At 39.3% G+C, this 13,312-nt stretch overlaps 1 protein-coding gene across 2 annotated transcripts in view; it reads right to left on the bottom strand.

The window, feature by feature from the left end:
• The window catches only part of MAP4K5 (mitogen-activated protein kinase kinase kinase kinase 5), a 95,899-nt gene extending 88,705 nt beyond the window's left edge, over positions 1–7,194 (bottom strand). Inside the window, exons 1-2 of one of the 2 annotated variants that reach the window (XM_087922485.1) lie at positions 6,945–7,194; positions 2,526–2,791 (exon numbers count right to left, since the gene is read on the bottom strand). In XM_087922485.1, coding sequence (XP_087778611.1) covers positions 2,526–2,633 — 108 coding nt within the window. In that variant the 5' untranslated portion in view covers positions 2,634–2,791; positions 6,945–7,194. The remainder of the gene's footprint in view (positions 1–2,525; positions 2,792–6,944) is intronic. The other variant, XM_026698771.2, reaches the window with a different exon arrangement.
• Between the last annotated feature and the right edge of the window lie 6,118 nt (positions 7,195–13,312).

Here is a 13,312-nt window from a genome sequence, read left to right as displayed (position 1 = left end):
AAGTTCTTTCACTTCCAATGCTAATGCAATACATAGTGCAACATGTATTCAGAAATGACTTTCACACCAAGTATCTTTTAAGATTCAGGCAAAGATCCTGCTCACGCTTCCACTGAGGAAGTTCTGAATTGTCATTTCACTAGCTGCACCCTCTTTTCCCCAATTTTTGTTTCAAGAATGTTTAAAACATGCTCTCCTATTCTATGAAGTACTGACATCCAAATTAAGCTCTGTAATGTGGTACCTAGGGCAATCTTTGAAGATTGAGCACTGGCAAGGGCAAGCTGTTCAGAAATGCAACTAATATGTTACACTATTATTTTCAAGTCCAGTTCAAAATGCTGTTTCCTAATTTTAAAGTTTTAAACTTTTGGTTCCAGATAGTTTCACTTGTATCGATCTACCTGTTCTTTATAGCCAGAGCCTTCTTTCTTTTCCTCACCTGAGGAGGACACTTATACCGTAGAATGCATCACTTCCTGGATTCACCAAGGGATGAATGCCTTACACCAGGGGTTTTCAAACTTGACAGCTTTAAGACTTGTGGACTTCAACTCCCACAATTTCTCCTCCAGTCATGTTAGCTCAGGAATTCTGGGAGTTGAAGTCCACAAGTCTTAAACTTACCAAGTTGGAAGACCCTTGCCTTACACCATGAATACCCCATCACTATCAGCTTTGAACATAACCCTAAAGGGCAAATCCATTTATTCTTTAAAAAATTTCCTCAAAATATCCTAAACAAGTTCTATCTATGTGATCATTAAGAATCAACACTAACTTCAATGTCGGTCAGAGTTCCAAGTGGAATCATGATTTTTAGTATTGAAGGCAGGTTTAACTTTTCTAGCGTTTAATATTTTTAATACTTTTTATTTTTAAATATTTTTTTAAAACCATGTATTGAGAAAAATGCCTCTAAAAGCAGATTATAAATATTTCAAATAAATGTCGTTATGTACTGTTAGTACAGAAATCTGCTTTTAAAATGAAATGTGAATTAATTATAAACAGGCACTAATGACAAGAAAATTCAAAAGTTTTATTTTTGGGAACATGGAATTCCACAGTAGTTAAAGAGGTATTCAATCCAAACAGAACTGAATAGAATATTTATTGAATCACTAAAGTTAAGGGCATTTAAACAGAACTATAAATGTTGAATCACTTCACTGTTTCTACAAAACTGACTGGTAGGACGATTTTTTTTTAAAAAAACCTATGGAATGTCAGAGGAATTAGAATATGTTATTGTGGGGTATTCCAGTTATACTGTGAGCTTTACACAAAAATTGCACTAGAAGATTTCACAGCTCAGCTGGATATCAATAGAAGTAATGTACAAGCAAAATAATAAGATTACTAATTAAAAGAATCTTGAGTATTGATCAATATTCTTAAGTTATGTTCTAATATCAACATAAACACAATCAAAGTACATATATTCTTCAAGAGGGGTTTCTCCTGCTGCTTCTGAAATACTCTTTACCAACCATAAATTGTCTGAAGTTCTCTAAAGTCATATCTAGTGCTAGCGAGACTGTGTTATATCATGGACAATCTAGGACAGGGATCTTTCAAACTTGACAGCTTTAAGACTGTCAAGCTTCAAACTTGACAGCTTTAAGACTCCCAGAATTCCTCCTCCAGTCATGTTAGCTCAGGAATTCTGGGAGCTGAAGTCCACAAGTCTTAAACTTGCCAAGTTTGAAGACCCTTGATCTTGGAGTTCAGCCAAAATCTAGGATTTTTTTTAATTTTCTGGATGATATACACACAGTGTATATTTATTTATGCCAGCCAGGCTAAATATATCTGCAATACAACTGAAAGAGGTTAATAATTAGACCAAATGAAAAATCAAAATTGTTTTGTTCACTAGTCTGCGTGGAGCAAAATCCGGCATGACCTACCCCAATATAAATCTCAATGAAAGAAACTACTTGTCTCATGCATGTTATCTATTCTCTTTTCTCCTCCACTGCTGCTTCTTTATGATATTCGAAATTGGCCACTTCAAAAATCCATTTTCCCTCAGGACATAAAATAATTGTTTTTAAATATTTTAAACGTATTTAAATATAAAGCAATGCAGTATCATATATAATCAAATCAAAAGTCCAAATGAATTCACAAAGGATGGAGGCTAGAAACAAAAGGCAAATATAAAGTCAGTCAATCATGGTTGCTATGATGAAAGATATTTTGCTTTTTAATGCAAAAAGTATACCGTGTGCATTCTTCCAGGTTCAGGGATGCTGCAAGTTTTATAGATGAGCATGGATGAGTTTGGCTTCCATACAATAATGGCTAGTTCACACACTACACTGTACTAAATCAAGAGGACTAGAAGACCTCCAAGGTCCCTTCCAACTCTATTCTGATTTGATTTTATTCCAAAATAATTCAATTAAGGCTGGATGCAATCCATGCAAATCCATCTAATAACCAATGGTGCATCATCTTTCAAGTTCCATGAACCAGTTCAAGCTATTTTCAGAAAAGAAAGAAGCAGGAACCCTTACCTTATAGACATCTCCATAGGTGCCACTCCCCACCCTCTGGATGAGCTCGTAGTCTTGCTGGGGATTCCGCCGCATAATATCTCCACTTGGGCGGGTCAGAGGATCCATAATCTGCTAATACTCTCCCCTTCCCCACAGTGGGGAACAGGAATGATGCACAATCACCTCTGCCTCAAGCACTGAAGCCAGGTAAATGATGGCCTTAAAATCCTAGTGGAACTGTCTGCTGGCAGGAACACATGGCTTTGGTCCAGTCTTTGTTGGGCCTAATATTAAAAAAGAAAAAGAAATTGGTCGAGGTTTTTATTTCAAACAGAAGCAGAGATAGCTTAAGACACTTTGGGACCAAAAGAAGGAAAAGCAAATGGAATTCTTCTTCTGGTTAATGAATAGAAAGCAGTACGGTTACTCTGCGGTTAAGACACTGGGCTTGTCAGTTGAAAACCGGCAGCCCTGGCTTGAGATCTGAGCGCCATGTGACAAGGTGAACTCCTGTCCTCACCCCAGCTCTTACCAATTCGAAAGCATGCAAATGTGAGTAGATAAATACCAGTAGGTACGACTTTGGTAGGTAACAGCTTTGTGTGACTGTCATGCTGGCCACTTGACTGTGGAAATGTCTTCAGACAATGCTGGCTCAATGGCCTTGAAATGGAGATGAGCAGTTAGCAACAACTAGCAGAATATAATCCGCAGGGATTCCTTTAGCTTTTTTACTTTAATGGATAGGGGATACAAATGTGATATTGTTGTCCAATGTCCCTTCAGTTCAATAAGTCTAAGCTGGGAAATAGCCTGCCATCTTCATGCTTCATGCCCTAATGGTGCCTATAAAGAATCCAACCTAGAAAAAGAAGAAATTTTTCTGACAGTGAGAATAATTAATGGCATAGTTTGCCTCTTGGACTTGTGGGGGCTCCATCATTGGGATCTTTCAGAAATAGACTGGACAACCATTTCACCAAGGTTTCCTGCCTTGAGCAGGGTGTTGGACTACATGACCTCCCTATGTTTCTATATTCATCACATCATAGTTATATTTCCATCAGGCCACAAAAAATAACCTCAGCAATCCAACTTTATCAGCCGAATATTAATATCTACCTTTTCAACTCTATAATTCTGGCATTATTGCCCCAAACTGTAGGTACCAGGACTGGTACTGAAAGAAAAGCTAAAATTAAGTCCCGAGTTTGTTGAACTCCCATTTTATTCTTAGTCAACTCACAGAAATAAGCAAGTTCGGCCGGTCTCTTTCTTTGCCAAGATAAGAGACAAGGCAGAGACAGAAGGGATCTATGAAGTGACAACTGGTGGTAAGAGGAAGAGGAATATAAATAATCCTGGCTTGCTGGTTTCTCCTTCCAAAACCCATCAGCAATATTGGACCCAGCTGCGCCAGTGCCATTCTAGAGCTCTAACATGCTATTTTCATCAGAATGCAGCAATGGATGCATTTTTGAAACCTCATTTTTAGTATCATTTGAATAGGTGATCAATTGTATATGCCACTTAAGCATGGATCAGGAAATATGTAGTTATTTAAAGATTCAAAAGAAAACATAGGCTTCAGAGAAAAAACAATGTTCAGCCATTTGTAAGGGAGAAATATAAGGGAGAAAATTGCTCAAGGAGAACAAATGATATGAATTCCTGTTGATCCTTCCTTACAACTGTATTTCTCAATCTCTATATTAATAGCATAGGGGGGGAAAAAGCTAATAATGGAACTCCATTAATTCCCATCTATTTTTGTGGCTCCAAAGAAAAAAAAACATGTGCCATAAAGATAATCAGTATCTACACCACATAATCCAAATTCTGTACTTTATCAAAGTTGAAACAGGATCCTTTTCTAATTTGTGACTTAGGCACAATATTAAAATATTTTTAACATTTCCAAGAAAAGAAAAAAAAAGGATTTTTTGGGGGGGAGAAAACATTTTAACTCTCAATCACTGTATGTCAAATGATATTCAAATGATATTCCCCAACTAACTACACTTGATAATCTCCCATGTAATCTCTCAAGGTAAAAGAAGGCAAGTACTTGGCTAACACTTATCCCCAACATAAAAATAAATCTCAACTACAAAGCAGGGGGCTTCCATACTGTTTTAGCACTATTTCTTGTGTCCATTCACGCTGATTTTAACATTTGCAAACTATAGCATCATAGCATTATGGATTAGAATATTTTCAAAAGATGTAAAACCTTCAGTCTGATGGATATTATCTTCATTAACAATATCTGCAACTCAAATGGGAAGGGTGAAGGTAGATATTCCAATCTAAAAAAAACCCTTCTCAATATGCCTTCTAGGTCAAAACAGTAACAATTGCATCAAAAACTCTAAGGAAAGCCCACCTGCATACCATCCATATTCCACTCCTCAGAAGCCACATTAATAATGCACTTCTCCTTTGCAAATGCTCCTAGGCTATTTTTTTCTCATCAATTATCTGCAGGTATCTTCCACTTAATTTTTTTGTAGAACTGGATATCTTCATTACCATTTCCATTATTAAAGCACATATTTAAATGACTATTCAAACAATACTAAATATGAGGTTTCAAAAGCTATTGTTCAGTAGGGAAGGATTTCAATTGTAGCATGCAAATATAAATTATAATCCTACTTGGATATCTGGGGCATAAATATCTTTGATCCTGCCAGGGAACCTGAACATAAGGAGGAAGTATGCAAAGGGGAAAGAGGTAACAGTAGTCAAGCTATCTATAACTTAAACATACAAACAGAAGGATAAGAAGCAAAGCTTACAAGGACAGATGTCTAGGATTGATACCCACAGAATCCAACAGCGAACAGTTTTCAGAAACAAAAGAATTGGCAAGATGACAATGCACCAAACAATCTCCTAAAAGCCATCTCCACAATATGCACCATTAAATTTTAGTTCTTTCTCGTCAGTTAAGTATTTGCCACACTGCTGAGGCAAGTGAAATTGCACTTCAGGAATCTATCAAATAAAACTTGCACAGTATCCGGAGCTGAATTTGGGACAATAAGCTAATGTAAGCAACCTTGTTTGCTTAACGCATTTATGTATACTGCAGCATCCAGCTTTTCATGGAACAGCATGGATGTCCAGTATCAGTTTGTTTATAACAGGATCTGTTATCCAGCCTCTGTTAACAAATCTGCAACAAACATTTCCCTGTCATTCCAGAATTAATTGATTTAGCATGAATCCCTTTAAAACGTTACTGTATTTTATTAATTATATGAAAGGGATGCCAAAGATAACATTGTAAACAGTAGGCTTCTGACTCAGGAAATTTGCATAAAAGGAGTTAGATCTTTTCAAAGCAAACTTAAAGCTACAGATGTTGTTAATGACCAGATAATATAGCAGCATCAGAACCAATTTGAGGATCTTTTCCTATGTACAAACCTGTTCTGGCAAATATAAAAATTCTGTACCTTTACTATATTAGCTTCATATCCTTTCCATCTCATGAGTGCAACAGCCTTAAGTGATCCTTACCTACACTAGTTTAAAACAGCATCCCTACCCATTCCCCAATCCCAGCACTGCCTAAATATATAAAATCTGTCAGACTTTGTCAGACATTGTCTTGGAGAGATGTCAGATAACGGCAAACAGAAGCAATATAAGGACCGGAATTGAGGACAGCAAATTTCATATACAGTTCTACAGCATCCAAGATATGGAAATAGCATTTCAGCTGGGGGAAGGCCTCATATCAGAAGCTGATGAACTTCTGGTTATTTTTCACTCTTTAAAATTAGCAATAGGTGCCAAAGGAAGCCACTGGCCTCCCCCTCCACTGTTTCCCTTGGAGCAAGGGAACTTTTCTGGTTACCAAGCCTAGTTGATAACTGAAATGGCTCAAGCCTGATGTCAGGGATGCTTCCTTCAGCCTTCACCACAAAGCAGAAGTGTATCAGTCATGAACAAGTCTGAGAAAGAGGTGTGCAGTTGTCCCAGGTCTGCAGCTCTGCATGTAGTCATACAACATGCTAAACTAGAATGCAGTTGACTAGTTTCTGTTCCTGTATATTGCACCAACCTAGTCAGCTAATATAGTTATTTTACTGACCAACTCTGCTCTGCAAAGCTGGGTAAACACCATGGCTCACTTAACCATAGTTTGCCTTGTGCAAGTACAGTCTGCATCTTACGCAGTGGAGAGATTTGTTCAGTCTCTACACAGGAGACTTGGAGATACTTCCCTGGCTTCGCCGTCTATTTCCCTCCCTATCCTCTGATCCTGCAGCCTTCGGCTTTCCCAAGACCCACGCATTCAATTTCCTCGTCTTCTTCGCCCAAAGGTCCACCACGGGGAGGCCTCTCTCTCTCTCTCTCACTGAAGCCGGGACACCTCCCTTCTCTTCCAGCCGCGGTCGAAGTGATCAAGGAGGCTCCGCTTACCCGCCCCGCAACCTCGTGTGCAGGCCCCGATCCCGCAGCGGCGGCGGGGCGTCTCACCTCTTCCAAGCCGAATCGGGGTGCACAATGGTGAAGAATGAGGTCCCGCTTTGTCCCACCTCGCTCGGCCGGGCGGATATCAGCGGAGGCCCGCCGAATTGCTCTGCGGTCGGCCCGCCGCTCAAGTACGGCCTGGTCAGCTTCGGCAAGAGCTGCTCGGCCTCACCCGCTTCCTAGCGCGTCGCTCGAACCCGCGCCGGGCCGGGCCACACCAGACAGATGAGCCGCCGCCGTGGCCACCTCCTCTCCGGAGTCCCGCCCTCTCGGTCCCGCCTTCTCGGCGGCAACGCCGCCACAGAAGGGCCGGACCCGGGTTAAGCAGAGCGACAGCGCCCCGGCGTGGGTCTTCCGAATGGATGTGTATTCGAGTAAACGGCGTCCCAGCCTCAAAGGCCTCGGTTCCAGCACGCCCGCCCGCCCGCCTTTCTTTTCCCTTCGGGAGAAACACTCCGCATTGACTCACCGGCTCCCTGACGAAATTTCGCCCGAGCTGCTTGAGATCTGGATGAATGGAGGGATGTCCTCGCAGAGGATCCTCGCACAGGCTTAATCCATGTTTATTCTCTGCCTCGACAAACCCCATAAGGAAACGCGTGGTTTACATATTTCCAGATCAAATCATGCTGAGGAACAGTTGTTTTGTCTCATAGGTAACCTATTTAACCAACCTATCTTCATTTCCTCCTCACCTTATCCCAGTTTAAATTCTATGTTAGTCTGTATAGCTGATGAAGAGAACTGAGCCTCAAAAGCATAAGCCCTTTAATACAATTTGTTAATTAGGTGATCTAAGAAAGTCATATTGTAACATTCAGACGGCAAAAGTCTTGCATCTTTCTGGCTAGGCCTACTTTCATAGGACGGCTTTCTTTCTTATGTTGTTTTCACCTAAACCTTCCCTATATGAATGGCTGGGGCAATCTGGTTTGTGGCCTTCTTCCGTTCTCCTTTCCAGCTTCAGAATTAGTGTCAATGGAATACCAGTTGGAAATCTCACTGGCATAAGCCAGACTGAAAAACTGATTAAAAAACAAGCAAATACAAACCAGGTCCATATTGTTGGCAAGAAAATGTAATGGATGTATCCATGAAAGAATCTAGATCAACCTGAATGGATTTTTAAAAGTTTTAACTCTTTTAAGATTGTATTTAATTATACTTTTGAAATAAGATCTCAAACCTTTCTGAGATCATTTATGAAGTGTGCCATTTAAAAATGATTTGAATTATTTGATCCAACCTTTCCCTCCCTCCCTCCCTCTCTCTGAATATGTACACAAACACATACAAATTCCTTATATTTGTTAGAGTAGGACCTATTGGTGATTAGCGGAGGGTGGGGATGTAATGAGCAATTACTGCTGCTTGAGGAATCCCACCTTTTAAAATTACCAATATATGCATAGGTTTATAAAACTTCGATGGCAATAAAACCTTTTTTTGTATGTCTTTATCGCCACAGGCAGCTCTGGCAGCGTACTCAAAAACGGGTGTGCGTGGAGAGAGAGATTACCAGTACCTCATCGATTAACATTTTTCTTTGCTAGAAAGCCTTTGTTTGTTGAGCTCTTTTGGGATTGCATGTAATCTTTTGATGTGTGTGAATTCAACTATTTTTTGATTAATGATCTATTAATAGTTCTGCTTTTCCAAGACAGTCACTTTGAGGTCTGTATCAGTCTAGCCATTACATGCAGTTGATGAAGTTAGATACCGGTAATGGTATGGAAAAAGATCCTTGGGACAAGAGGAAGAGCTGCAGATTACACTGTGGTCAAATAAGAGGCTCTCAGTCTCTGTAGAAGGAATGGAGGCATGGCAAAAATTTCAGAAGGGACCCTTCCTCAGTTTCTTGGAATGCACAAGTGGTGGTAGAGATGTATTTTCAGTTTTGCAAGATTCTATCAGTGTAACCTTACAATAAATTTAAAGCTAGTATTTTAGGGTGTGCTTCTTGTTTGGACTATCTCATAAGGTTGACAATACTGTGAGTCTGTAACCACATCTCTTCTGCCCTCGCCTTTGCATTTCAAGAAATTAGGGAGGGTCTCTTCTGCTACATCCCCATTCAGTGCCATGGTCTAATCTTTGGTTCTTTTTCTTGTTTCCCATTACAGTATCCATCTCCTGATTTTTTGCCACCACAGATTAACAAAGCTGTGCTGGCTGGGGAATTTCTGTGAGTTGAAGTCTATTCATCTTCAAGCTGCCAAGATTGAGAAACCACTGTTCTATTACATATCCTTATCCCATGTGGTTTAGGGATATATATGTCAACAATTAAGCTTAAATCTTCTTAAAAGTTAATTAGAAACCAGTGCAATTTTTGCAAATTAAATGTTGAAGTAATTAATTAGAACTACAAGAAATCTACTTACTGCAGAACTCCCATCTCTGTCCTTTTAGAAATTTTCCACAAAAGAATTTGATCCCATGATGCCTTTAAAACTAATATTTGTTTTATTGTAAATTATTCTTGACCTTAGTCGGTGTTTGTATGTGAACATAAATAGAGGTCCTGCATCTAAGGCCTTTTTTACTTTGCCATTTACATTAGCACTAGAACTCCTTGGCAATCATAATGTTGCTCTTTGATCTTATGAGAAAGTGTCTTCTTTCAGAAGATCAAAGAATCGGGAATTAAACACTTCACTCCTAACAATCTAGAAAAATAACAAGTTTTCCTGTTGAAGCCACCAGAGAGTAGGATGAGTGGATATTAACATTCTTCCCACAGCTTTGGATATGGTCATGTGATCTATTGAGCTTAATCTATTATGGATTGTTCAATAGTAAATGACTTATATCTTAGGATGGACAGCATGCAATTTTACTGTTCATCAACCAATAAGCAGCTTCAAAAAATTCTTACCACTACCAGGCTATATACAGGTAAAACTCGAAAAATTAGAATATTGTGCAAAAGTTCATTTGTTTCAGTAATGCAACTTAAAAGGTGAACCTAATATATGAGATAGACTCATTACATGCAAAGTAAGATAGTTCAAGCCGTGATTTGTCATAATTAAGATGATTATGGCTTACAGCTCATGAAAACCCCAAATCCACAATCTCAGAAAATTAGAATATTACATGCAATCAATAAAACAAGGATTGTACATAGAACAATATCGGATCTCTGAAAAGTATAAGCATGCATATGTACTCAGTACTTGGTTTGGGCCCCTTTTGCAGCAATTACTGCCTCAATGTGGCGTGTCATGGAAGCTATCAGCCTATGGCACTGCTGAGGTGTTACGGAAGACCAGGATGCTTCAATAGCGGCCTTCAGCTCTTCTGCATTGTTCGGTCTCATGTCTCTCATCTTTCTCTTGGCAATGCCCCATAGATTCTCTATGGGGTTCAGGTTAGGCGAGTTTGCTGGCCAATCAAGCACAGTAATCCCACGGTCATTGAACCAGGTTTTGGTGCTTTTGGCAGTGTGGACAGGTGCCAAGTCCTGCTGGAAAATGAAGTCAGCATCCCCATAAAGCTCATCTGCAGAAGGAAGCATGAAGTGCTCCAAAATCTCCTGGTAGATGGCTGCGTTGACCCTGGACTTAATGAAGCACAGTGGACCAACACCAGCAGATGACATGGCTCCCCAAATCAACACAGACTGTGGAAACTTCACACTGGCATCTTGCACTGTGTGCCTCTCCATTCTTCCTCCAGACTCTGGGTCCTTGGTTTCCAAATGAGATGCAAAAGTTGCTCTCATCAGAAAAGAGGACTTTGGACCATTGAGCAACAGACCAGTTCTGTTTTTCTTTAGCCCAGGTAAGACGCTTCTGACGTTTGTTGTTCAGGAGTGGCTTGACAAGAGGAATATGACATTTGAAGCCCATGTCCAGGATCCGTCTGTGTGTGGTGGCTCTTGATGCACTGACTCCAGCCTCAGTCCACTTCTTGTGAAAGTCCCCAACACTTTTGAATGGCCTTTTCCTGACAATCCTCTCCAGGCTACGGTCATCCCTGCTCCTTGTGCACCTTTTTCTTCCACACTTTTCCCTTCCACATAACTTTCTATTAATGTGCTTTGATATAGCACTTTGGGAACATCCAACTTCTTGTGCAATTACCTTTTGAGGCTTTCCCTCCTTATGGAGGGTGTCAATGATGGTTTTCTGCACAACTGTCAGGTCAGCGGTCTTTCCCATGATTGTGCTTCCTACTGAACCAGACTGAGAGACCATTTAAAGGCTCAGGAACCCTTTGCAGGTATTATGGCTTAATTAGATGATTAGAGTGGGACACTTTGAGCCTAGAATATTGAATCTTGTCGCAATATTCTAATTTTCTAAGATTGTGGATTTGGGGTTTTCATGAGCTGTAAGCCATAATCATCTTAATTATGACAAATCACAGCTTGAACTATCTTACTTTGCATGTAATGAGTCTATCTCATATATTAGGTTCACCTTTTAAATTGCATTACTGAAACAAATGAACTTTTGCACGATATTCTAATTTTTCAAGTTTCACCTGTATATTGAAGAGCAATCAGAATTAGGATAACATATCACTATCTTAGAACCAGAGTTAGTTTGAAAATCAGGAATTTCAGAGTAAAAATGTCACTTATGTCAACAATGAACAGATCTTGGCCTAGAAGTGCAAGGCAAAAATCTGTTAAACTATAGGAAGGGCAGACAAGCAAAGGATCAGAATTAAGCTATAGCAGTTTTAAGTAAGAATTGCACTTTAAGGTTGACAAGAGTATAATCAACTGTTTCAATGTCTTCTTCATAGTCTGCATAAAAAATTTCCTTAGTTAACTTTGTCCTATCATGCATGTGATAGTCTGCAACCAACTTTGAGCCCAACAGTTTGGTCAACCACTACTGTAGTAATTTATTTCTTTTAAAAAATTATATAGCCATCTCATTTGAACATTGCAATTTTGGGCTATAAAACAAGATAATTTTGGTTAAAATCCTACAAAGTAATGGGCAACCTCAAAGTCACATTGACACCCTTTTCTGGACAGTAACTCCAGTCAACCCAGTCCCAAAGCCTGGGGAGAAAACCAAGTTTTTAGTGCCTTTATGGAAGCTAGAGGAGTAAGGGTCAACTGTATCCTGGAAGAGGAGATAATCTAGAGGAAATAACTGGGAATCTCAGCCATATTTGTATTGAACTAGAAACTGGCTTGCCATGCTGTTAATTCTAGTAAAACTAGGGTTGAATTCATGCTTAAGATCTCTACCGAGGAAATACTCAATATCTCAGTAGGCGTGCATATATATATAGATACATCAGAAACAGGAAACAAATAGAAACATCAGTTACAATGCTATATATAAAGGTGACAGTAAACTACATGATTAGATGCAAAGGAATTGCTAGTAGCACAAATGGTAGCAATAAACTACAAGTAGCAAACTGTGGTTTAGGTGAATATAATTTAAAGAAAAACAAGCTTACCCTAGAACAGGGTTTTTTAAACCTTTTCAGGCAGGGGAACCTGTTAGTTAAAAAAAATGAAAATCACCTTCCCTGGGAAAATAAGGTTGGTTTGATTAATGGTTAGTCAGAAAGGTAGGATAAAAATAAATAAAACTCATTCTGGCTTGCAGATGATAGATAGATAGATAGATAGATAGATAGATAGATAGATAGATAGATAGATAGATAGATAGATAATAACTAAAACAATGCATAGTATTTGCCCAAAATTGATTTGACCAGGGAAACAGAGATTGTAATCCCCTTTGAAAGAGACTGGCCTAACTCAAAAAGTTTGGGAAAGAGACAGGTTGCTGGCCAGGCGACCTGCTCAGACTCCTGGCTCTGTGTCAGGCTGTTTTCCTTCGCTAAACTGGGCATGGACATGGCCAGTTTGTGATGCATCTGCTCCACAGACCGGAAGTTTGACAGCCCTTTGCTAAGCCATTGCTCACTCAACCACAGATAACTGAATATATCACAAGTGACTATGTTTATACAGTATGCAAAACCATTAATTATAATTTGCAAAATGCAATGTTTGGGTTCATACAATCCAACAAGCCAAGGTGAAACAAACCACTGTCTATCTTGACATGTTTTGTGAACCCAATATTGGCAACCCTCCCTTTAAAATAAATGAAAACTATACACCTAGATTTTCTTGACTTACATACATTGGGATTTTTTCCACATCTGGATTCAAAGACTTTTGGGATGGAAAATAGCATTGATTGCCCTGGTTGATTATTTATGCCACAGAATTGCCTGGGGAAATTATTTCAATTGGTTATCCCCAATGATAATTTCTAGTATGGATCATAGAATCTTTTTGGGACGTATGATTAGCATTTGGGGAATTT

Source organism: Pseudonaja textilis, chromosome 1 (assembly GCF_049901715.1).
Source record: "Pseudonaja textilis isolate UNSWEBS1 chromosome 1, rPseTex1.2, whole genome shotgun sequence".
Classification (NCBI taxonomy): Eukaryota; Metazoa; Chordata; class Lepidosauria; order Squamata; family Elapidae; genus Pseudonaja; species Pseudonaja textilis.
Note: the sequence above shows the minus strand (reverse complement) of the source record. Positions and strands in the feature narration are given on the sequence as shown.